This window comes from Zalophus californianus, chromosome 3, assembly GCF_009762305.2.
Source record: "Zalophus californianus isolate mZalCal1 chromosome 3, mZalCal1.pri.v2, whole genome shotgun sequence".
Taxonomy (NCBI): domain Eukaryota; kingdom Metazoa; phylum Chordata; class Mammalia; order Carnivora; family Otariidae; genus Zalophus; species Zalophus californianus.
In genome coordinates, this window is record NC_045597.1 from 10,404,509 (window position 1) to 10,431,444 (window position 26,936).

Genomic DNA, 26,936 nt, shown 5'->3' on the forward strand with positions numbered 1-26,936 from the left:
TATATCAATTTCAGACAAAACTGACTTCAGAACAAGAAAAATTATCAGGGAGAAAGAGAGGCATTACATTATTATGTTATTACATAGGGATCAGTTGCCAAGAAAACAGTCTTTAACATGTATGCACTTATCAGCAGAGCGTTAAAGATATTAGTTCTTCCTAATTTGAGATATAGATTGAACACAATCCCAATCAAAATCCTGGCATATTGTGTTGTGTATGTCAACAAACTGTTTCTGAAGTTTATATGGAAAGGCAAAAAACCCAGAATAGTCAACACAACACTGAAGAATGACAAAGTCAGGGGACCGATACTACTTGAATTCAAGATTTAATATAAAGTTATAGTATTCATAATTGATAAAAACTGGAAGCAATCAAGATTCCCCTCCATAGGACACAGCTTGAGATAAACTGTGGCACATCCATCCATACAATGGAATATTATTCAGCAATAAAAATAAATGAGTTGTCAAGCCACCAAGAGACACAGAGGAAACGCATATTTCTAAGTGAAAAAAGCCACTCTGAAAGGCTGTGTATATACCGTATGATTCCAACTATATGGCATTTTGGAAAAGGCAAAACTGTAGAGATAGTGAAGAGATCAGTGGTTACCAGGGGCTCACAGGAGGGGGTGAGGGCCAAATAGGTGGGGCATAATGGATTCTCAGAATGGTGAAACTAACCTCTATGATTCCGTAATGGTGGATACATAATATTATATATTTTTTGAGACCCTTCTAACTATAAAATACAAAGAATTAAACCTAATGGACTATGGATTTGACTTAATAATAACATTGGTTCATCAATTGTAGCAAATATACCCCACTGATGCAAGATGTTTATAACAGGGATAGTGTGCAGTAAGAGGGGATAAATAGGAATTCTCTCTGCTCTCTGCTCAATTTTTCAGTAAGCCTAAAAGTGCTGTAAATAAATGAAGTCTACTAAAATTTTTATAGTTAATTTATTACTACTTCTTCACATCCTTATTTCACCTACATAGAGTTCTGGTTTACATTGGAAATGCTGGACAAGTAGGAATATGTAGCATCTTGCTTCCTTAGTAACACAACTTTTAATGCACGCAAAATGTTTCTCAATCTTAGTATAATCTTAATAAATCTAAAATTGAATCTGTGACACATCCAAATACTAAACCTAACCCAGTCGAAAAACTCCATTTTTAAGCGTTTTAGTCTGAAGAGTTTATGGAAGAAAGTAGACAACAAATACAAGAAAAATTTTATGAATATTTTTGTGCACATGCATCAATGTGAAGATATTTGGCAAAAAATTCCCCATGTCTAGTTTTAATTTTTTAATAATTAGCTAATATATCCTATTAAGTTGTAACTATCCAACTATAATATTAGTATGAATTATATTAGAACATCTTCTTGGTTTTTTAAACTTTAATTCCAGTATAGTTAACATGCAGTGTTATATTAGTTTCAGGTATACAATACAGTGATTCAACAATTCCATACATCACCTGGTGCTCATTATGACAAGTGCACTCCTTATTCCCCATCACCTATTTCACCCATCCCCCCACCTTCCTCCCCTCTGGTAACCATCAGTGTGTTCTCTATAATTAAGAGTCTTCTTTCTTGGCTTGTCTCTCTCTCTACCCCTTGTTCATTTGTTTTATTTCTTAAATTCCACATATTAGTGAAATTATATGGTATTTGTCTTTATCTGACTAATTTCACTTAGCATTATAGTTTCTAGCTCCATCCATGTCATTGCAAATGGCAGGATTTAATTCTTTTTCGTGGCTGAGTAATATTCCATTGTATATGTATACCACTCCTTTATCCAGTCATCCAGACACTTGAGTTGCTTCCCTACCTTGGCTATTGTAAATAATGCTTCTTTAAGAAAGGGGTATGTATATCCCTTTACATCAGCGTTTTTGTATTCTTTGGTTAAATACCTAGTAGTGCAATTGATGGACCATAGGTTGTTCTATTTTGAGGAACCTCCATGCTGTTTTCCACAGTGGCTGCACCAGTTTGCATTTCCACTAAGAGTGCACAAGTATTCCTTTTTTTCTACATACTTGCCAACACCTGTTGTTTCTTGTGTTGTTGAGTTTAGCCATTCTAACAGGTGTGAGGTGATATCTAAACTGTAGTTTTGATTTGCATTTCCTGATAAGTGATGATGAGCATCTTTTCATATGTCTGTTGACCATCTATATGTCTTCTTTGGAGAAATGTCTGTTCATGTCTTCTGCCCATTTGTTTTTTGGGTGTTGAGTTTTATAAGTTCTTTATATATTTTGGATACTAACCCTTTATCAGATGTCATTTGCTAATGTCTTCTCCCATTCCATAGGTTGCCTTTTAGTTTTGTTGATTTCTTCCTTTGCTGTGCAGAAGCTTTTTATTTTGATGTGGTCCTAATAGTTTATTTTTGCTTCTGTTTCCCTTACTTCAGGGGACCTACCTTCAAAAGTTGCTACAAAAAGTTGCTACAGCTAATGTCAGAGAAGTTCCTACCTACCTATGCTTTAGTTAGTTACTGCCTATCCTTCTAGGATTTTTATGGTTTCAGACCTCACATTTAGGTCTCTAATCCATTTTATTTTTGTGTATGATATAAGAAAGTGGCCCAGTTTCATTCTTTTGCACGTTGCTTTCCAGTTTTCCTAACACCATTTGTTGGAGAGACTTTTTCCATTGGATATTCTTTCCTGCTTTGTCAAAGATTAGTTGACCTACAAATTATGGGTTTATTTCTGGGTTTTCTGTTCTGTTCTATTGCTCTATGTGTCTGTTTTTATGTTAGTACCATCCTGTTTTGATTACTACAGCTTTGTAATATAACTTGAAGTCTGGATTTGTGATGCCTCCAGTTTTGCTTTTCTTTTTCAAGATTGCTTTGGCTATTCCAGGTCTTTTGTGGTTCCATACAAATTTTAGGATTATTTGTTCTAGTTCTGTGAAAAATGCTGTTAGTATTTTGATAGGGATGGCATTGAATTTGTAGATTGCTTTGGGTAGTATAGACATTTTAACAATATTTATTCTATCAATTTATGAGCATGGAATGTCTTTCCATTTCTTTATGTTGTTTTCAGTTTTTTTCATCAGTGTTTTATAGTTTTCAGAGTACAGCTCTTTCACCTCTTTTGTTAGGTTTGTTCCTAGGTCTCTTATTATTTTTGGTGTAATTGTAAATGAGATTGTTTTCTTAAATTTCTCTTTATGCTGCTTCATTATTGGTGTATAGAAATGGAACAGATTTCTGTAGATTGATTTTGTCCTTTGACTTTACTGAATTCCTTTATCAGTTTTTTGATAGAGTGTTTTGAGTTTTCTATAGATAGTGTCACACCATCTGCAGATAGTGAAAGTTTTACTTCTTCCTTACCAAGTTGGATGCCTTTCATTTCTTTTTGTTGTCTGATTGCTGTGGTTAGGACTTACAGTACCATGTTGAATAAAAGTGGTGAGAGTGGACTTCCTTGTCTTGTTCCTGACCTTAAGAGGAAAGCTCTCAGTTTTTTCCCATTAAGGGTGATGTTAGTTGTGGGTTTTTCCCATACGGCCTTTATTATGTTGAAGTATGTTCCCTCTAAACCTACTTTGCTGAGGGTTTTTATCGTGAATAGATGGTGTTCTTTGTCAAATGCTTTTTCCGCTTCTATTGAAACCATCATATGGTACTTATCCTTTCTCTTGTGATGTATGATGTTGATTGATTTTCAAATATTGAACCACCCTTGCAACCCAGGAATAAATTCCACTTGATCACAATGAATGATTTTTTTAATGCATTGTTGAATTTGGTGTGCTAGTATTCTGTTGAGGATTTTTACATCTGGGTTCATCAGATATTGGCCTTTTTGTAGTGTCTTTGTCTGGTTTTGGTATCAGTGTAATGCTGGCCTCATAGAATAAATTTGGAAGTTTTCCTTTTTCTATTTTTTGGAATAGTTTGAGAAGAATAGGTATTAACTCTTCTTTAAATGTTTGGTAGAACTCACCAAAATCTTCTTGTTTTTTGTTTTATAGTATCATATATATTTTTAAATCTTTTTATTATAAATCATGGACATTTTATATTTATCATAACACAAATAAGAACTTTATTTTTATTTAAAGTCATATGTTATTTTTATTCATATTTATTGTAAATTAAATTTGGTTAATATCACTCAGCTATTTTTCTTCCTTCCCACTTAGACCTGATTCAATTTTAACATGCCTTTGTGAACAAAAATGTCAATTATTTGTTTCCAATTTTGGTTGATCTTTTGATCCTGTGCCAATTTACTAAGTCAGTCAGCCTTCCTATTAAAATCAAAACAAATTCTCACTATTGTGGCTATTCTGAGGCAGATGGACCAGGTTTAACCTTAGAGTTAATTCTCATTTTTCATTGCTTTTGCATGATGATACAGAGATATGAATTATGTGTGTCTCAAAATATGAAGACAAGAAAGTCTTGGTCCTTTTTTCTGAATACTTGGTTCTAATTTTGCATTATTATGAAATTCTAATGTCATAACTATTAATTCCCTAAAAATTACATGAAATTCTGGTCTTTTTGCCTTTATTTCTTTTGATTGTAGTTTCCAGTAAATTTTTCAAAGATGGGTGACAAAGCTCAAACACTCTAAAAGAAACCGTATTTTTGGCATGATATGTATTGCTTGCTTTTTGAGAAAATTAAAAGACAGCTAAATAACATTATTTAATACATTAGTGGTGACCGGGACATACCATCATTGCTGTATTCTATCTATGGGGAGCTGAGGCCCAGAATGGTTAACTGGCTGGCCCAATGTCAATAGATAAGAAGTAGTGGACAGTTTGAATGCTAGGGAAGGTAACTAAAAGCTAATTATGGCTAAGCTTAGTTTTTTAAAGTCAACTAACAGAAAGTGAATTTCCAAGAAATTCTTTAGATCTGAAGTCAAGGCTCCTCAAAGGCAGAGGGTAACAGGTCTCTGTCATGACCTCTCCTTTGCTGCTTTCATTCCCAGCCTACATGGAAATAGCCCAGCACAAGAGGCTTGGAGTGTTTTCGTTGGCATGTGGGCTAAGCGTCCTTGGAACTGTTCTACTTTAATACCTAAACTTTCCTGCCAGTGTCAGCATCCGGCCTTGTCAACACTTCTTTTTCCATTTGTGAATACTATAGTTAAAGCTTTCACCTCTCCTTTTCTAGAAGTATTTTATATTCAGAACTTGGAAGTTTAGAAATTTTCTACATCTGAAGAAATACATTTCAACTAAGAATCTTTATTACTTATTAAAAAAGTGTAACTTAGAAGATGTATATAAACATATACATGCTTTTTCCTATAGGGCCTTTGATCCTACTGCAAAACTTTAGTGCTGTGAGTGAGGTTAAGATAACAAAGTGATTTCACCAGTGAGGCAATGTGGTGCCAAATGAGTGCTTAACAGTAGAAACCAAACAAACCAAACAAACCAAACAAACAAACAAAAAAAACTAAGCTAAAGTTTAAGTCAAAAACATAAGGTTTATAAATACATTTTAAAACATTGAGAATAAAAGAAGTCCCTTTGTGTTTGCTCCATGTTCTGGAATAGCAAATAAAAAGTGTTGTTTTGTTTTGCTCTTTTGACGGCCACATGGCAGTTCTCAGGCTGAATATGTATAGCTCATTAGATGAGCATGTCTATGAGTTCTGTGTAGATTATTGTAATCATAAGGTTACATCACTATCAGGCAAAAGACTTGAATTCATTATTTTGCGTCATATATATCTTAGTAAAATTAAACACGATTCCAAGGAATAGAAAACATTGTTCATAAAGGTTTTATTCATTAGAAAGGTGACATCATCCCAAGTAATTTAATTCTAGCTGGTTTATTGTTCAATAAACTTCTGTAATTCAGGATGGGCCTTTCTTGCTAATGCTGGTCTGCTGACCTGATCCACATTTCATGTATGTGGATACGTGTTCAGCCTTAGTGACAGAGCTTTATTACGTTGAACCCAGACGTCCACTCTAAGAATACAACTCTCTCCTTGGCATTTGCTTTTATAATAACCACTGTTGGGTAAAATGTATTACCACCACAGATCCAACTCTCGGGGTCTGAGTGTGCAATTCACGTGAAGAGGTAAACAATGAGGTGGCGTGGGGCAGTTTGGTGGGAGAAAGACATATTGTAAAAAGTTACAGTGAATCTCACAACTGACCGTTGGCTAAAATAGTCTAAATATGTGGTTAAAATGTGTGGGAGAGAGTTTATACCAGAAACGGGGGAAGTTGCCAGAGATGAAAAAGACTAGGAGCTCACCAAAACAAAAAGGATTTCAGTGTAGATTCTGTTGTCAAATATGACCCCAAGCTATGAGATGTAATTGAATTAGAGAGGCCGCCATGCTGTTTGAAATTTGGTCATGGCTGCTCAGATTCCACTGTTGAGACTTACGCCCACACGTGTCATGCACCGCTCAGCAGCCTTCCGTTTGACACTCTGCTTCATGGTCCCGAGAGCCCGGATCCCTGAATGTGGACCACAGATGAGTCCGTTTTCTTCTGTGTTTGTCCTTGAATGTAGTGAATGCCTCCTTTTGATTCAGGTGCGAAACTTGTAAAATGTGTGTGTTTGTGGTTTGTCTTGGAATAATTCAGAAAGTGCCACTATAATTTTTGGTGAGGAAAATTTTTGTGCCCACTTATTTCATTCAAAATATGTGATTTTTTTTTTAAACTTAATTAATATACTTATAATATCTCATTTCGCAAATGAAAATATTCCCCTTGGGATGCGTGTGTGCACAGTCATCTTATAAAATTGCAGGAAGCAAAAAAAAAAATAAGATTTTTCTTCCAACAGAAAACTCATAATATTAATGTAATGGTAATATTGAGCTATCCACTGTGTGGCAAATACTTTCTACAAACAAATGATGTCTTAGGATCTAGGCTTTTAGCCTTCAACAATCTTTAGAGATGAATAAAATGTCAAATTCAAATGTAGACTATTGTAAATATAGTCCAGAAATGCATTTTTAGGTCTCTCCTTTGGCCTAAAATTGTTTAACCTCCAAACTGTCCATAATAAGCCAAAGGAGGAGAAATTTTGAGAAATCCCACAACTGTTCCATTTTCCCCTGTGTCAAGAGAGGAACTTCAATTCAGTTCAAAATACCTAATAAAGACAAATCATATGCGAGGCCCTGAGCTAGGTAGGCACCACAGGGCAGAGCTACAGAATCAGAAAGACTGTCAAGGTAAAAAAGTGGTTCTCAACCAGGGGCAATTTTGCCCCCCAGGGGATACTAGGCAATGTCTACAAGCATTTCTGGTTTTCCCAACTTGGGGGATGGGAGTGCTGTTGGAATCTGGTGAGTAGGGGTCAAGGATGCTACAGTGCACAGAACAGCCCCCCCACAGCAAAGCATTATTTTGTCCCAAATGTCCCTAGTGCCAAAGCTGAGGAACGCTGGCTAGAGCGTCACCGAAGCCAATGACACTTCAGGATTTAAATAACAGTGAATTCTATGTAGATCCAAACAGAGAGGACAACTTACCTTTGAGTGGCTTCAGTAAATTCCCCACTTAAGCTATGCAAAGCTCTTCTTTTCCTATTTGTTATGTGGTTTCATCAAAATATTGCTCCCTGGAGCAGTTCCAGAGTTTAAAAATAAAATTTCATTGGAGAATAAGTTATATAAATGCAGACATGACAAAACAAATAAATGCCAATGAAGCACCGCCCATCCCATCTTGAACAAGTTGTATTTCTAGTAATGGAAACATGCAAAGATCAAGCTCTTTATATGTGTTCTCTTATCTGATCCCCTTTCGGGACTGAATTTTTGGTCATTGCAACTGTAGTTGCTAAAAAAGGCATCCATTTGGAGTCTAGGATGGGGATTATATCCTTTCACAGTAAAATATACTGCTTAAGGGCAGATTATTGAATGCACTTTTAGATCACAGACATTCATGTGTAGTGGTAGAGAAACATATATCTTCATTCTCCCTTCCAACTGAGGGGGATGCTCAACCTAGAAGGTAGAAGAGGAAAAGTTGATCAGCTGATCTCCAAAAAGGGTGAGATCCAATCAAAGTTAGCCAGAGGAACAGAAAGAGCAACTTAGAAAAGTTGGAAGGAAACTGATGTTCTTGAGTAATGAGAATATTGTCATTGTGCCCCCCATAAGTGAGAATCTGTGCCCTGGTGGGAAGTGAAGACAGACAATGAGCTCAGTTTCATAAAAGGTACAACAGGCTGAATATGTTGAAGGACCAGATAAGAAGACAAGTATCTATAGCAGGATGACCTAGGTAGAAGGAGGGATGACTCACTCTGGAAGTACAGGGACCACTTCTAGACTCCTGTAGCTTGCTATGCTTTGCAAAGCTAAGAGCAGATTCCAGAGGGATGGAGCCAGAGCCAACATCCAATGGGATGGGTTGCCTGACCTGGGATGGGGCTGCCTCAAGAGGATGTGTGTTCCATATCACTGGAAGGATTAAAGTTCAGCAATGTTGCTCCAAGGATCCTAATATTGAGAGAGAGGATGGAATGGATGGTCCTAAAAGGAACCTTCGTGGTTCTATTGGGAATTCTGAGCATGGGGATAAAGGTTATTATTGTTCATACTAGGGCCTGATATACTTATTTATTCAACTGTCTCAAGGTTACATGACCAATTCTAACTGCCCAATTTTTTTCACAATGGATTGGGTATCGCCATTATTAGAAGAGCACCACATATATTTTGTGTTTGAAGAGGAGTCTGATGGTGGGACCTCACGTTACTAGCTTATTATTAGTTGTCACTACAATCTTGTGGCCCTGTTTTTGAAAGTTGAATGACTCAATGGTGATGTGTAACCTAGGACTAGAAGAAACAATAGGGAATATTCCCAGGACACAATTTATCACCTTTTTTATGGAAAAAGAACAGAAGATAGCCAAACAATAAATGTAATACTAAAGATAGTCAAAACAATGGAAATATATCTTTTTCAGAGCTATAAAAAAATCTGCTATTTCTCAGTACATGCAGCCTGTGGAAAGAAAATAAAAGGGTATTTATTTTCTAGATGTAGACTAATGGGTCTTCTTCTCCACTAAATTCAAACCACCGATGGACAAGGTCAAGAAGGATGAATGAAATTAGAATTGATGAGCTGAGTGTTGTGATTTTGTTTCTTCTACAACTTGAATTTTTGCTTTAAGAATTTGGGGTCCAAGAATGTGGTACAATTCCAGTAGCTTCGCAGAGATATTTTTGGAGCAGGCCACATTGTTTTGCAGAAGGAGAATGCATTCTATCCCCACATGGTATTGTAGAATCATTATTCATTTAACAAAATGTGGTCTTTTCAGCTAGCAAGTTTAGTTCTATAATTAAAATGGACTAAAAGTATTCTGGGGTATATCTAGAAAAAATATTTTGTATGTATAATATATAATATTTTCTAGAAATTTCCCATGGTGGATCAAACAATAGAGGAAGACTTTTTTTTAAAATAATAAAAAGAAGAGATTTATTATAGGAATTGGGTCGCACAATTATGGAGGCTGAAAAGCTCCATAGTCTGCCCTCTGCATGCTGGAGACCCTGGAAAGTGAGTGGTATAATTCTTTACATTTTTTTATTGTTATGTTAATCACCATACATTCCATCATTAGTTTGTGATGTAGTGTAGGGGAAGACTTTCTGGTTAGGATTTAGTATGGGCTTTGAAATCTATATATGTGTATATGTTTTAAGTGAATTTTGGAAAGTCAGCAAAACATAAAGTCAGTTGTAAAAGTATTCCCTTTGCTTCCAAATTATCTGTGCAATATTCACAGTGAGGAAGAATTAATACAAAAGCAGATATTTGAAAAAGCCTTCATATGTCTTAATACCATGATAATTGTTTGGTTTATCAGCAATTCTTGAGTGCTCACAATGCCAGGTACAGAGGTGAAAGATAGTTTTAACTTTGAGTGCTCACCAAGTTAGTTAGCTAATTCATGCTAGTGAGGGAGATAAATGCGGCAGCAGGACACAGGACACAAGATAAGTGAGGTGGCAGGTGCGAGCCGGGCTTCCTGGGAGGTCTGAGAACCCAGGGTAGCTTGAGGACAATGGCAGTGAGCAGGGCTGCCTCACAGGACTCAGCTAAGAGGACCAGAGAGAAGCATGGGGCGGGGGGGGGGGGGGGGGGAGAGCAGTGTGTGCAAAGTAGTTTGAGCAGCTCTAGTTTTCTTCCTCAGCGTTGTCCACTTACCAAAGAAAGTAAGATGATCATAACCTTGATTTTTATCAGTTTAAATGGTGGCAAACCATTGGGAAATCTTTCCAAAAGGGATTTTCTTTTCATACACTTTGCAAAGTCAGGAGCAGAAAAGTGACGAGGAAGGTCTTACCCAATTGGGTTTGCTCCTGCAACTCTTAGTAGCTTCTTCACAGCCTTTGATAGAGGGTAGCTCACAGGTAGGGGAAGCACTTCCTTCAGTAGTCAGCATTGCTCTGGGAGTTTTTTGGTTACATTTTCACAAATGTCTCATCTCTTTGTATCAACAAACCCTGCTCTTTGAGCCACATGGTGGGTTTCTACTTCTTTCCCATTTTTGTGTGTCAAAATAGGAAAAATGAAGGAAACTCTTCAAGATTAGAACATATTATTTTTTTACTTACTCCCAAATAGCATATTCCCTGTGGATTTAATAAAGAAGGACCTGGCCAGTTATTGGAAGGGTGATTCAGTGTTCCTCTCAAATTTAACCTTACATTGACAGTGCTCGTATTTTACCTGTAAATGCTCAATTGGTAAAACAATTAAGCTTTAATAGTTATTCATAATGGATTTCTGTAGCCACATTTCTGTTTTAGTTCGAATAACTAGAAGAAAATAAGGGACATAAATGATTTGTTTTATGTGAAAATTGTCTTTCATATGCAGTCCACAAAAGCAAAATGTTGGACATTTTTAGTACATATAAATCATTGATGAAAAGAATGACTTCTGTTTTCTTTTGGCGTTTTATTTTTTGTGCATGCTGTTCTTCTCTGAATCTTTTCCTTAAAAGCCATCTTCTTGTATGAGGTTCTCAGTATGCTATATCCTTAGCCACCATAGTTCCTAAGGAAAGATAAAAGGACTTCCTTCAAACTAAGGATGGTAAGAGAAAAAATACTCTCTTGAAAGTCCTGGTCTGGAGCAAGAGAAAATAAAAGTAAGATGCTAAAGAAAAAAAGAGTTTAAGATTTGGAACCTGATGGTGTGGGTTCAGTTTCTGGTTCTATCACTTTCTACTCCCGGCAAATTCATTAACTTTGTTTTTCTGTAAAAGGATGTGATGGATAATACCTGCTCTTATACACACCCACCCACCTACCTGCCTCATTAGAGATTTCCTTAGCATTTAAATATGTAAAAGAGCCTTGATGCCAAATATGATTTACAAATACTAGTTGTCGTGGCAACAACTTTTCACTGTACAAATATGATTATATGAAGTTATGTTTCATGTACAGTACTTAGCATAATAGGCACTCACTAAATGAGAATACGCTTTCCTTCTTTCTCAGCTTTTCTTTCAGAGCTGCTTCTGTTCCATTTGTCCCCATTTACCACTAGGCTTTTCTGCTGTTCTACACACTTTGGTTCGTTGATGCTGTAATTATTCTTCCTGCATGCACAGGCTCAGAGAAACAGCTGGTCACCAGCCAACTTTAGGAACCCCCTTCTTAGTTTGGCCATCTAATCATATACATATTCTCGTTTTAAGCTTCTGTGTGATTAGAACATACCTGGATGGATAATTAGTTTTATGTCCTGTAATAACCTGTTTATGACAGTGGAATCTCTTGGGTGCAAATGTTTATAGTTTTGTGAATAACAACATGTATCGTATTTGTTTTACAAACAACTTTAATTCAGCACTCTACTTTTTACTTAGGTGTTCTCGCACAAAATCACGTTAAGCAATTATTTTCAATTTGTACAATAACAGTACTTAAAATTTATTCAGTACTCACCATGTGTCACTGCTTTACAGAAATGAAATTATTTAGTCTTCACCACCCTGTGAGATATTATTTACCCACTTTACAGATGGGGAAAACAAACCACAGAAAGGTTGTCAGGAGTCAGGATATCGTCACAGTTAGATATGCAGGGCCTCTTTCCAGAATGCCTGGGTTAATTCTACTTCCCCTATTATTATCTGTGCCTCCTTAGATAAATTACTTACTCTTTATGTGCTTCAGTTTTCCCATCTATAAAGTGGGGAAATAATCACACATCCCTCATAATGTTATGAGAATTGAACACTGTCTTTCCCCCAAATGGCATTTTAGATTCCCTGAACTATTTCAAAGATCTGTCTACATATATCTTGCTTTTCTTTCTTCCCATCATCAGCAGTAGCATTTCCAATGAGATAGTTCTCCCAGACAATACAAAGTGCTATTTGATGATTTACTGCCTTACATTTCAGTGTTCAGTCAACACCATGGAATCCGAAGACAGGCTCCATCATATTAATTTTTGGAGCCCTAGGAACTTTAGTGTCCCTCTGAGAGAGTGACTTCAAATGAAACCCAGTTCTCAAATTTATTTCATTTTGGCGGAAACAATAACAAGCGCTTTCAGCACACTCAAAAGTGTTAAGCCCCGTGTGGCAAGCTCATACTGTACACATTATTTTTTATTACAGCTTTACTTGGTTTGAACGTTCGTTTCCTTTCCAAGCTCTTAGATGCATTTAACAGCTAAAGATAGAACATAAAGTTATTTTATTGCTTGTGAAATTGCCCTGGCTTGAAGTCAGAAACAACTTTATCAAAATCCTAAGAATCAGTGCAATCAAATGTTGTGTGTGATTTCAGTCTCTTTAAAAGAGTTTTTGTCATTGAGAAAATGAGCATGGATAAATATTGATTGTTTTTCTGAACAGCGTTTCCCCATTTCCCAAGCCCGTGGTAACTCAGTCTGTTCTCTCGTGTCCTGACAGGAACCAGCATATTCACGGTGTACGAGGCTGCGTCCCAGGAGGGCTGGGTGTTCCTCATGTACAGAGCAATTGACAGCTTCCCCCGCTGGAGGTCCTACTTCTACTTCATCACGCTCATCTTCTTCCTGGCCTGGCTTGTGAAGGTACCGCAGAAGCTCTTCCTGATAAAATCTGTGTTTTCCGGCCGTTTCTGCAGATCTCTCGTTTGCTTTCTGTTGCCCTCCGCTTCCTCATCCCGTCTTTAGTAAACGTGGTTTGTGATTTTCTTTCAGAATGTATTTATCGCTGTCATCATCGAAACGTTTGCAGAAATCAGGGTACAGTTTCAACAGATGTGGGGATCGAGAAGCAGTACTACGTCAACGGCCACCACACAGGTACCATATGGGGGGGTGGTGATGTCCTTTCCTACTAGAACACGGACATATCCGGCCCCACCCTCAGTGGGCCTTGATGGAACTTGGGAAAGCCCTCTGATGAAGGCCTTCTACAGTCACGCCCATGGATGGAGCTATTCCAAAATGCTGGTGCAAGGACCCAAGCCCAGACCAACCAGATCAGCTTTTCTGGGTGATAGGATGGATTCGATATAAAGCCAAGATTGTCACCACATTTACTAGGTACTTTTGATTTGATTTGGCCATTATAAGTCTTCAGAAAGCTTACAGATCAAAATGGAAACTGTAGAATTTCCCATTTTTATAAATATTTATTCATGTAATTGAAAACCAATATAATGGCCTTTATGTATAGGGGTAGAATTATTTGGGGAATGTAAAGTATATTTCATTCAGAACGAGCCAATCACAGTATGGTAAATTATGAAGAAGACTCCATAATGCATACCTGTGATTTTTGAGGAATCACTATATATTCAGAAGGGTGCCCCTATGCTCCCAAGAAATTGGGAGTGCCCTAGAATTTAATTATAAGTATCAGGGCAGTTATTACATTGAAGGGCAATCCAGATCCAATGTTTTTGTTTTTAATTTTGGTTTGGTTTTGTGTGTGGGTTTTTGGGGGGTTCTGTTTTTTGTGTTTACAAAGAGGTGGGGAAGGTTTATATATCTTAGTCTAATTTGAATCTTTATAAAAGAGAGAGAGAAAAAATTCCTGAATCAAGAATGAAATGATTTTAATGCTTGTGACTATTATTTTAATGTTCATTTTTAAGAGAAATTTAATATAACTTTGTGAATAGTTTAATAGGACTTTGTAAATAGTGGTCTGGGGACAAAGGTATTTGTGAAAGAGCCAAAGTAAAAATCTTACTCTGAAAATCTTCAAATTGAACTTTTATTAACTATATGTTAAAAATGCTATTAAATGTGCTAATATCTGAAAAAGCCCTATGCAGCATCTTTATGGTGTTGTGAAAGTTTGAATCATCTGGCCAACTCATTATAGATGAAATAGTATTAATATTATTCAGTTCTGGCAAGCAACCATTCAAACTTTCATGAAAGATTTTTTTAAAGTTATGAAGTTATATCACAGATGACATGTAAAAAAAAAAAAAACAGAACACCAAGTTTTTATTTCCTCTGTCATCTCCTCCAGTGAACTATGAGAAATAATAAAGTTCCAGGTCCATTCTGGTCTGTCCTTTAAGTCAGGTGACAACCTCTGGAAGGTGTGTTTTCTGCTATCGACATTGAGAACTAAATGGAGCATAGATCTATGAACTCAGCGCAGAATTTACATCCAGTGTTCCTGAGAGATGACCTAAGATGTCTTTGAAACCACATCATGCTTATTCAGTAATTTGTATTTATAAAGCCACAGCTGAAAAAGTAGTGTTGGGAAGCTCCCCCAAATCAGCCAGTAGTTCTAATAGAAAGTGAAATGCGAAGGGGATGTTCAACAAAGTTGTGCAAAATGATTTTGATGCAAGATTGTACTTAATCAGGAGGACTACGTTGGTAATTCAGAGGTAATGCGTCTAGGTATTCAGCAGAGGTAATCACACAGAGGATCGTGAAAAACCTTCATTAAGAAAAATACTGTGGCTGAGGACCTGGTTACTAGGCAACTGGAGCTCCAGCCTGAGCCTCGGTAGAACAGCACTCGGGGTGCCTGGCAACAGGCCCCGCCCAGCCCGTCGCCAGCCACTAGGCGAGTGGCCCAGAGGCTTTAGTGTCTGAGGGAAGGGGGGGCATCATTTCCTGGGGTTCTGTTACATTTGTAAAATCTGACAGAACTCTGTGCACAAGGGCCTCTTATTGAATAGTTTAAAACACTAAATCATTAGTTTCTAATTGTAATAAAACAGGTAGGCATTAAGGAAATGAAAACAAAGGTGGTGACTGTGTTGCAAAGCACACAGCTTTTCAGTAATGGTGACACTTCTTGCCAGTCTTCAGCATGTGGAACATTTGCAGTTGTTCTATGTTAAATTATCCTCACAGAAGAGCCAAGGGGGTCCCAGGCTTGGTGGGCTTGGTGGTGTCTTTGAGTCCATTGACTTTTCCAAGAGGGCTGTGTGTTTAGAGAGAAAATTATACATATTAACGGGATGAAGAACGGGCTTTCTGAGATCTTAGGCAGTTTAGTAGGAATTGGCTCTAATATGGACGGTTCAGAGGCAAAAGAGAACCAGTGATGAGAGGTTCCCAACTAATGGGAGGTTTTTTTTTTTTTTTTTTAATTTTAATAACAAAGCAACCTGCCTTCGAATCACAGCATCGAAACACATTACAGAAAAAAATAATGCCAAAGGACTTGTGGGGACCGTAATACAACATGTAACAGGAAAACAAAGAGAAAATGAAGTGGAAAATTTCAGAGTGGTAATCATTAGTTTGCATGAGCTCTTAAGGGGGTAGTGGCTTTCATACCTGCATAATTTTTAGCATGGGTCACTGTTGCCACCAGCTCAGTTAGCTGTTGGGTTAAAGGCCAAGAGACTCATTCATCTGTGATACAATGGTGCCTACATCAGTCCACAATAGGCCTACCCCTGCCACATGTGGGCAGGGGTATTGCCCCAGAGCTGGATGTTGGGAGGCACAGACGTGTTACTAGAAGATGTCCTGGACTTAGCATTTCTCTAGCCTAGACCTTTATTCTCACTCCTTAGTTGCTTCACCTCAGACATCTGTCACCAGTCATGTGGTCTTCCCATCTACACTGATTCATGGTAGAGGTGAGCTTATTTCACTTTGCCTGGAGAAGAACTGAAAGAACTGTTCAACTTTAGGGCCACAAAGTCTTCGTTTTATACTGATAAGAGACTCAAGGCAGGCTCTGGCAATCAGTATGTATATACAAATTATGGTCCACTAGGGTCATATTGAGGGATATGGAGAGACAGGACTTGAGCCCTGAGGATTCCTGGATTTGAATATCCTGTTTTCTACCTCACATAATTGTTACATTAACCAATCTAAATGTTGTCTTATAATTCAGGGGACTAAAGAGAAATTAGACATCGAACATGTCTGCATTTCCTTCACTTCATTTTATACAAAGAAGTGACCTTGAGAGAACAATTTTACTAACAATTAAATTGATTCATTTGATTTTGGTCAACTGGAAAAAAATAATTTAACAGAGAAAATTAGTCTGCTACTGATCAAAGCAAATATATGCCCCAGGGATCCTTTGTGCAATGATAGGATGCATGTACAGAAGATTTTTAGCTAGTGACTGACAGGATTGCTTTTGTCTTTTCTCCTTAAAAGGAGACACCCAGAATTTTGACAGGAACTTTAAAAGGCACTTTAAAAGGTTTTCATTTCAACCAATGTATGAATTCTCAGAATGAGCCTATTCATGGGGACGTGCTGGATTCTACCACTGAGAGTACCTTTCAAAATTCATTCTAAAGGGAATCAGAATCCTGTACATAGCACCTAAGAGAAACAGTTTGTAATTGGTATCTTGGATCAAAGAATCTTTGGGCAAATATGCACCTCCGTTTTGTCATTTAAAAATACTTATATGGTATATATGGACAAACGGTAGCTACACTTGCGATGAGCACAGCATAATGTAAAAATAAGTCAGGATAATGCTTCATGAAATAATTAAATTGAGCATATGTGTAACAGTATTTTGTAGAATGTCATGTAGTGGGTGCTCTCTCTATATGTTGGAAAGTATGAAATAAGTAGCATACTTGGCAAAGAGCCCTCAGTGCAATCTTTGGAAAGTACTGATTCTAGGACGCATTAACATCTGATACACCATTTTTCTGAGTGGATCTTTGTAGGTTGGCATTGTTGAGAATTCCCAGTTTAACCATTAAAAAAAATGTTTTCTAATAAAAAAAATACATATTAAGGTCTATGAATTTTGGCACTTGTCCCTCACCACCTCACAAGTTTTCTTTCTACAAACGATCTACTGCCTCTACTCCCAGGAATCTTAGGTATGGGATCTTTGCATTATCTCATATTTCCATCAATAATTACCCTTTTGAACACAGACTAATGTGAGGGCATGAATAAGTATGGCAAAGAAAATATTTACTTATGTGTGTGAAACTGTGGTCTTGGACAGGAATAAACCTAGCTTCTAGTTAGTGTCTTAGAAAAATAAAAATCCGTAATTCCACCTTATCTCACTTTCAACCACACCCCTCCCCCTACACACACAAAAGGAATTGGAAAGAAAATATACTAGCATAAAATATTTATAAGTGGGAAATGTCTTCCATTTGGGTGTAATATTGACAGATGACTAATTTTTGAGGGAGTAGAGTATGCAGTAAGATAATAACCCAGGCATTCAACAATCCAGCTATCCCATTCAATGAATATCAGATTTTAGTATCCTATACCATTGTGAATTTTGTCACTTATGTAATTTAAGACAAAACACATAAAATTTTTGCTGAGCAGATTTATTTGGCATCATTAAAATAATCTCACAGAGTCTACTAAGTGATATGTCAGTCTTCTACCATTAAAATAACCAGTCTCCTTCCCTGTGCCACATGCACAGTTCTTCTGTTATTCATCCTGAGAATATTTTTCTGTTGACACAGTGAGGAATGTCCAGTAAATAAAGATAAAAATTCACCACTCCCAGTCAAAAACACACCAGACATAATGCTTTGGAATTCTAATTTTTATTTTTTTCCCCAGGTCTAATATGGAATAATCCCCAATATATTGGGGATAAAATGCCTCCTGTCAAGTCTCGTTGAGAAGAATATTTGGGCAATTATATGCAAAGCACATGTAAAACAGAACCTGATGCATAGCAAATGCTCAGTAAATGCAGGCTAGCGATTGCCATTATTCTTATTATGATTATTATTCACTTAAGTTTTCTGTGTTCCAGTGAACATAATTGGAATGACTCAGGTTCTAAATATAAACCCACAAAAAGACAAATCTTTGATAACATAAAAACGGTAGAAGCTGGAGACATAAAGTAGGAGTTCATGATGTTCCGTATTAAGTGTCTCTGACTCATCTCCCTCTTTGTCTTGAAGATGTTTCATGAAGATGCCGCCGGTGGATGGCAGCTGGTAGCTGTGGATGTCAACAAGCCCCAGGGACGCGCCCCAGCCTGCCTCCAGGTGCGGTACAGTACCGTTTTTAAAACTCACCCAGCAAAAAAGGTCTGTGACTTCTATTTTATACAAGGAAGTCCACTGCTCTCCAAACTCTAGGTCTGTCCAAGTTTATTGTCCTGGGGTCAAGGACAGTATTTGACACCATTCCGTATTCCCAGGACCCACCTTTTATTTATTTATTTATTTTTTTAGATACACGGCAAGGATTTGGTCAATTTCAAGTGAATGAAGGCACACAAGTAATAACATCATGCCAGCAGTATTAAATCAGTGAAGAATTTTGTTGTCATATTGGATGTTACAAAAGTATTCTACAAAGGCCTGAATTATTTAAGGGAGGGCAGTCACAATCACAATTCACTTAATTGAGTACCTTACCAAGTACCTGGGAAGGAATATCTTTAAGAGGTAGTCTGTTCGGCATCTGCAAGCTGAGCAATGTGACATAATAGAGCTGCTTCCCTAACAGGTGCACCTGCAGCAAACACAAGGCTCTGGGATTGCACGTGGGTTCCAAGGTCCTGGGAAGTGATCAGGGGATGTCCCATCGGGTTTCGGGCCTGCGGGTTTTTGGACTGCCCTGAGCTTTACTTAAAACCCAATAAACTCCTTCTTTGCTTTAAGTGGACTGCACTGGCACCTTCTCGTGCTTTGCCCCCCTCCCCGCCCCTAAATATCAATAATACTTACTCAGAACCATATCACCTTTCCAAAAGCAGCATCCCTCCCACTCCACCTTTCACTCTGTCCATTTCCCCCTACTCTTTATAAGGGTGAAAAGTCAAGCCACGCCATCCTAGGGACTGAAAATTGACTCTTCCTCCTGGAGAATTTTATTTTCTTCCCTCTGGTTTTCAGTTACAAATCCTCTTCTCACAAGGGACTGATTTTTATAGTTGCTTATGTCCGTCCCCAAAATTCGGAAAGGCTTTGTCATCTGCTTCAGGATTAGAACACACCTTCTTTCTTTCTTTTGGGTCATTCGCTAGGTGGGGGCTCATTGTGCATTTCAAGGATTGCTACATGAGAAGCAAAATATTGTACTCTGAACCATTACAGGGAGCTACATTCATATGGCCTTTTAATCATATAGTGATTTGTTCCTATCAGTTAAAGGAGTGGCGAGGAAGAGTTTACAGTGAATATTGATGATACCTAATATTATGCTGTGGCTCTCTTTCCGTTGTATATTGGATGTGACAGTCCTAGTAGTCAACTCCTACAACTACTTCTAGTATTACCATTGCTACTGGCGGTAATAACAATGACAGCAATTGTAGCTTCTTGCCCAAAATGCACTTTCACTCACTCAGTAATCCATCGGCTGCTATTTACTGATGCTCAGAGAGTCCCGACCAAGAAAAGCACAGCCCCTGCCCTCGTGGAGCTTACTGAAGGGGTACTTCAGGGTGAGTGGACAAAAACCAGCATTGAACTAGCAATTGCAAGAGTAATGAGGATTTCAAAGAAGTAATGCCGGATGCTAGGGGAATATACATTTTGGAGTCCTCCCTCCTCCTCAACCAGGTCAGGGAAGACCCTCACTCGGTACAGCCCAGTGATGGAGAAAGACCAGCATGCTCCCTCAGCCTTCGTAGATGAGGAGGTGGAGATCCAGAGGGCCTGGGTGAGCTAAAGTTGCACCTCAACCAAATGGAGAAGCCAGGACCTACACCTGGGTCTTCCGGTTTCTAGTCCCATGCTTTATCCAGTGCGGGGGGAAAATATGCCAAGGAAACATGAGTTTGTAATAGAAATAACCAGGCCTGCTATGAGTACCAAATCAGAGTCTGACTGGGGCCCTGAATACATTGCTTAAAAGGTATCAAAGGGCGCCTGGGTGGCTCAGTCGGTTAAGCGCCTGCCTTCAGCTCAGGTCATGATCTCAGGGTCCTGGGATCGAGCCCCACATGGAGCTCCCTGCTCAGCGGGGAGTCTGCTTCTCCCTCTCCCTTTGACCCTCCCCCCTGTTCATTCTCTCACTCTCTCTCTCTCTCAATGAATAAATAAAATAAATCTTTAATACCTATATAAAATACTTGTGAATAGATGCCTCAAGGTTGCAATCTGGAATTAGAAAGCAAGTTAGCTTCTTTATCACAGAGATTTGAGATGGCAAGAGATAAATGACCAGGAGAGTGTAATGAAGAGACAGAACTATACAGGGTTATAGGAAAATGAAGGTCAGTGGAGAGGTGGGTAGATGTTAGGCTAGAATTATGTCAATGTGGCATCCAAGAGACCTGCATATTAGACATGTTTGTGAATATGGTGGCATGCTTGGTAAGCTTTATGAATGATGATACATATGGTTTGAAATGAAGGTGAATAAAGTCTGACGTTTGTTCAACTCAGCTTTTACATGTTTGGTTCTAAATCAAGCTTTCCAGAAGAGCCGATGTGAACGAGTACAGATGCAAAGTGAGATGGCCAAGGGATTGATCTGTTTGTAGTGAGCATGAGCTGTGAATAGAGAGAGTACATTTTCATGTCTGAGTGAAAAATTGATTAACCACTCATCAATTAATTAAAAGAGAAAGAATTAAGTAAAGAAAAAATATTTAAAATAAAACGGTCATGAAATACTCATTGGCTTTTACTAATGATTAATGCCATCTAAAGCTAGGTAACAAGGAAATTTTCGTCTGAATCATCCACTCACTCCTGTCTAGAACTATAATGATCTCTCACCCTCAAGGACAAACAGTAGAATATATCACTTCTTTTTATTTTTAAAATGGGCAAAATGTGATATTACATAAAACATACATTAAACCATAGAAATGACATTAAAACATAAGTATTTGCTTTAAATTCCTTCCAGCTTATCCTCCCTTACCCCCTTCCAGAGGTGGCCTAGAGGTCAACAATAAGAGCCAGTTCTTCTAAGACCCGTTACTCCTGCATTTACTCTGTGTATCTCTTACAAAAACAGCATTTCTGCTTCCGCGAGGCACTGTCATTTTTCCGTGTTTCTTCTTTCTGGAACACTCTCCTGTCCCACTCAAATTCAGCTCAGAAGTCACTTCCTTAAGGAAGCCTTCCTCAGCCTCAGAGAATAGGGGATCAGCTCCCCTGGTTGCATATTTCCACGTCATCCTATGCTTTTCTTTTGTGTTCGTCATAATTTTCATAAAATAAATTAAAATGGTATAATTCATTATTTAAAGTCTGTTTCTCCAACCAGAGGAAACTCAGTGGCAGTAGGGACCACAGCAGTCATGGTCACTGCCAGAATGATTCCTGACACATGGAAGAGACTCAGTTGGTGTTTACCAAACAAGAGAACAAGAAAGTGAAAGAAGGACGTAGAACCTTCCTGGCTTGTGCAAGTACTCGTTTGTCTTCTCATATAGAAGCAGCTCTATTTGTCCTCTTGGTCTTGTTATAGGGGACCAGAAATTGAGTGGATGATGGCAATAACACTATTTCTATACAAGTGTTTATTTCTAAGTCTAAAACAAGCAGTACATTGAGATTTGTTTGTAGAAAGTACCCATCAAAGTTGGATAATGTTGGATGCTTTTGTCAGCCTATCTCTTCTCGAACATGGTGACAGAGGCTCAACAGGACCTAGCCATGACTTCTGTTATTTCCCAAGGCTGTCTGAATTCTTTTTAAGTTCTTCAGCATGCGAAATAAATAGGTAGGAATTTAGAAATGTAGATTTAGGAATAACGTAGTTGAAAAGAACCAAAACCAATTCCTATCTCAACCAAAAAAGTCAAACTTATTGGAATGAAGCATATAAATAGCTATAATTAAATTGACTCAGTAATTTTGCCATCACTGAAATAAATCAGAAAAATGAGGTATGAATAAATATTTGAGAGTTGGGAAACTGGTCATCCAGAGTCCCCATCTGAGTATTAAAGGAATGGTTGATGTTGTCCTGAGAGTGGAACTTTGTTTTAAAATTTGACCCCAAGTTTAAAACACAGAATATTTTACCCAAAAACCCCAATATCCTGCTGCTCTGATAAAATAGGTAACCCATGAAATAAGTTGCCATAAATATGACTTCAGTTCACAATGATGGTATAGTAGTAAGTTGCGCATAAATTTCAATTACTCCAAAATAGTCTTTCCATAAATTTTATGTTTTCAAAATTTCAAAATTTTAAAACCACCAACTCAACATAAATGGAAACTGGTTTGAATGCCTTTATAAGTGAAGGACATTTAAAAACCATGTATCTAAAAGATGGATAGATAGATAGATATGCATATGTATTCTCGCAATGTAAAAATATATATGCATGTATACGCACACACATTTTTTTTTTACCTTGCAGCAATAAATCTATTAAGATTTTATATATTCCATTGAGCAGTGATAGGATCTGAGCAACAAGATTAGTTTTTTTTATTGTTTCCCTACATAGCTACATACACACACACATATTTTCCGTCATTTCCAATGTTGCAATCATTGTGGTATCTCTGCTCCCTCTGATTATGGAAGATGATTCCATAGCTGATTATGGAGCTATCAGATGAGTTAGGAAACTCAGAGGTCTTCTTACTCTTCTACAGAGTGATAGGCTCTATAGAGCCAGTGGTAGAAGAAAAAATAGGCACCTTTGGTCTGCAACTAAAAAGTCTGCAATATCTACTCTTTTGTTCTGAGACACAATTTTTAAGTGTAATCATAACTATAATTATAACCATATCGGGAGTCTACACAGGCATTCAGGAAAAGGATTCAATTTGGCACCCTTAGGGTGGTCTTTTCTGTTTTCATAATAAATGAAAATGCATATGCTCTTAAATTTAATTGCAAAACCATAAGTTCAGAGCAAGACTTTCTAGGCTGTGAGTGATGAACTCTGTGGTAACACTTGTTGAACTTTTTAGTTGATTAACTTCGTGTTAACTTCATTAACTTAATTTTACTAGGACATTTTTCATGTTTAGCTAGTTATTAATGAAATTCATACCATGTTTACTAAGGAACTTAGCCACAGGAGATCTATGCAACTCCTTATAAATTCATTCCTAACCTAAGGACAAATAAGCAAACCTCCTATAGGCCCTGAAACACCCCTTCCCTCCACCTCTGTCCTGCCTAGAATGTCTCTCTGCTTTTTTCTCTTCTTCCCTGTGCACTGCTGATATGCTCATCATCTGGGGTCCCACCCCTTCCTGCCATTGGCCCTTATGGGAACAAGATGGCTCCAAGTGACAAGGAAAAGCCTGAGAATAGGGATGACCCAAGCCCTAGACCTGGTTTCCTTTTCTTTTTGTGCTACAGCTGCCTCCAGCACATGACTCCTGACTCCCTTACCTCTCCCCCCTGCCTCCCCAACCACAGACATCCTTACTTCACTCCATGAAGAAACATGCAGCACAGCATTGTTCCAGTAGGAGAGTAAATCACCATATTGTAGCCTCTTAGAGAGTAGGCTCTGGGGACAGACATATTTCAGCTCTGCTATTAATTAGTAAGACCTTGGGCATATTTCTGTAAAATAGGGATAGTGCCTCCTTCCTCAACTGTGAGGATTAAGTGAGTATTTATGTCCCACTCAAGAATTGTTTGGTTGCAAGGAACAGATCTTAGGCTCACAGTGAGCCTTTGAGTATAGTCAGACCTGCCAGGCAGCTATGCTTTCTTTGTCTTTCTCTTGCTCTCTGTGGGCTGACACATAATTTCTCATCTTTGTTTCTGTCCATGCATCTGCCTCTGTTTTTCTCCTTGAAGGCTGGCTTTATTCTGTTTCTTACACAGTGCCCAAATATGGCTGTTTGCAACTGAGTTTGGTGAACTCTCATTCAAGAGCTCTAAAGAGACTCACCAAGGAAACATCCAAAGATGCGTGTGAGGCTGGGAGACTATAGTTTCATAGTAGACCTCCCCAAATGGGAGATTGGCCAGAGGCAGCTGGTCATGGGAATGGAATGGAAGCAGCAAGTCCACTTAAGCAAAGTATTCCTGCAGTAGGAACCCAAAGTAATTTTCCCTTCTTAGTCCCTTCTGATTAAGGAGTCTCTCTCTGCAAGAGCCTAGTCTCTGTCTGCAAGAGCTACTGCTGAACACCCCTGGGAGCTTCATGGAGCGGGTGGAGAGGGACGTAACTTTTTGGTCATATGAGTAGTGGGACTTGACCTCAGGAGTTATTACTCAGGGACAGGTTCCCTACTAAACTTCGAAGTCTTGCAGGGCTTGAGAAGTCTTTTAAGGGCCAAAGAGACCGCTATGGTCTGACCTGAAGTTCAAATCACCTTGTATAGGATAGTTCCTTCGAAGAAACACCACCTAATTTCTTTGTATTTATAAGTGAATAGTTGGTAAATTAGAGCCATTTCACAATATAATATTCAATCCCTTCCTTGCAGTAAAAAGATTATGAAATAATGTGGAGACACAGATGGGAAGGATGCCTCTATATCCACCGTTGGAAATAATAACAGCTCACATTTGTGGACCACCCCTTCTGTGTCAGCCACACTGTGGGTTCCAGGTGTTCAATTATTTTGTGCTCACACGTGCCACAGTTGTAGGTGCTATTGTGACCTCTGTGGAGGGAGCAAAGGCTCCCTGTGACCTCTTGTGACCTCTGTGGAACAAATGAGGCACAGAGAGCTTAAGTAATTTGGTGAAGGTCACGTAGCTGGTTACTGACTGGGAAGATGGCACTTTTTACTCCTAGCGGCAACTTGTAACAATTTATCAGCGTTTCGCATCCTGTCTACAGCTGATGTTAGCAGACTTTTACACCTGATGGTGTGAAGATACATTCAATTTAGATCTCCCTGGTTTACAATCTGTAGAAGTTGAGCATTTTCTGTATAGATTCACAGGCCACTTATACTTTCTGTAGATTGCTTATTCATTCTGTAAGTAAGCCCATTTACCTGTTGATTTTTTTCAAACGATTTTCAGAAATTCTGTGCAATTCTAAAAGGGCGTATCACTTCTGTCTAACTGAGAAGACACTGAGATATTAGAAAGATACGTCTGAAATATTAGTGCTTGGCCTCTGGATGCACACTCTGCAGCTCTTCCCTCTTCAGGTGACGGTGCAGTTCTCTTAGGCGATACTACCAAGACCATTTAGAAAGTGTCTTTAGTGTGTGCATCTCAGAAAAGGGAAAAGTTATAGTTGACTCTTTTCCCATCAACCAGTTACTTAGCTGTTTAAACTCTATTTTGGCCTAAGCAACAGCTGCACCAAGAGGTCACTGTCTTGCATGATAAAAAGTTCTGTTAAATGGGTCCCCAACTGTGCTGTGACAAGCCATTTTTCTCCTGCCTCTCAGGTAGGCGTTTTCGTCTCTTGACAATTTGACAGATGTGGCCGCACAGTTGAGCCATCTTCCCAAACACACCCAGTAATCTATTACTGCAGAGAAAATCACTGACAAGAAAATGAAAGTATGCATGAGACCCAGCATGCTCGAGCTCCGTTTCTCTCTGTAGCATCTTGTGCCTCCATCTGTCAAGAACAGAGGTAATAGGCTCTAACCATAAGTAGGTCAAATGATGGCAAAATTATTACTCTAGTGTTTTAATGCTTTCTGAGAACATTTCCATTGAAGGCAAAGATTGGGGGAGGTGGACTGTGTGATGTGTGTATTTCAAGTGATAAAGTGACATGCGAGGCACTTCTCAGACGTCTGTCTTGTTAATGAACCTTCCCAGGAACTGGCAGACAATCTCAAGAATTGATTGAACCCAGGAGAATTTAGCTTCCATCCACAAGCAAACCTCTGCTGTGCTTACAGACCAAGGTGATGAGATGGTGTGGCCCGGCTGAGACTGGCCCAGGAGAACCTGGGACGATTTGCTAAATCTCCCAGAGCCTCGGTTTGCTGACTTGAAAAATGGGGATAATGACATCTCTTGGGGGTTTATAAGGATTGGAAATGATGCACATAAAATGTTTAGCACAGTGTGTGGGATGCAGTTGTCACAAGGGCGTGGAAATGACTGTCATTACTGTGTGCACATTCTTCCAACTGTCCCCTGCCTCAGAGTACCCTGTGCACATCCAGGAAGCCTGTGCTCATGCACACCTGTAGTCTGACCTCACCGCCTTGCTCCGGCCCTGTTTCTGCATCTCAGGAGTGTCCCGAAGAGTCCCAACAGACCTGCGCCCACTTGTTCTCATGAGCGTGTTGCCCCTCTCATCTTGAAAAATCAAACACACCTCTCCCTGACCCATTCCCACGTAGAAACGGGCTTTTCCTGCCTCTGCAGAACGAGGATGCACCCCCATCATCCTCCCTGAGCCTGACTTGTCCACAATTCTGTCGTTAATTCAGTCTTTTCAGTTTCTTTGAATTATCCCCCCTCCATCCCAACCTAATGGCCCTACCTTCAAAATCAGGGCAAACTAAACTTCCTCAGTACAGTGATTGATCTCTGACGCCTCTATTCAGTTCGGTCATTTTCTTCTCTACCTCCGGTTACTTCCATTATAGCTTTCACAT

The 26,936-nt window shown here is 38.6% G+C and overlaps 1 protein-coding gene across 5 annotated transcripts in view; it reads left to right on the forward strand.

The window, feature by feature from the left end:
• NALCN (sodium leak channel, non-selective) overlaps positions 1 to 26,936 on the forward strand; it is a 308,843-nt gene that overhangs the window by 94,694 nt on the left and 187,213 nt on the right. For all 5 annotated transcript variants that reach the window (XM_027590539.2, XM_027590535.2, XM_027590538.2 and 2 more), the window contains exons 8-10: positions 12,974 to 13,116; positions 13,246 to 13,350; positions 18,417 to 18,503. In XM_027590539.2, coding sequence (XP_027446340.2) covers positions 12,974 to 13,116; positions 13,246 to 13,350; positions 18,417 to 18,503 — 335 coding nt within the window. The remainder of the gene's footprint in view (positions 1 to 12,973; positions 13,117 to 13,245; positions 13,351 to 18,416; positions 18,504 to 26,936) is intronic.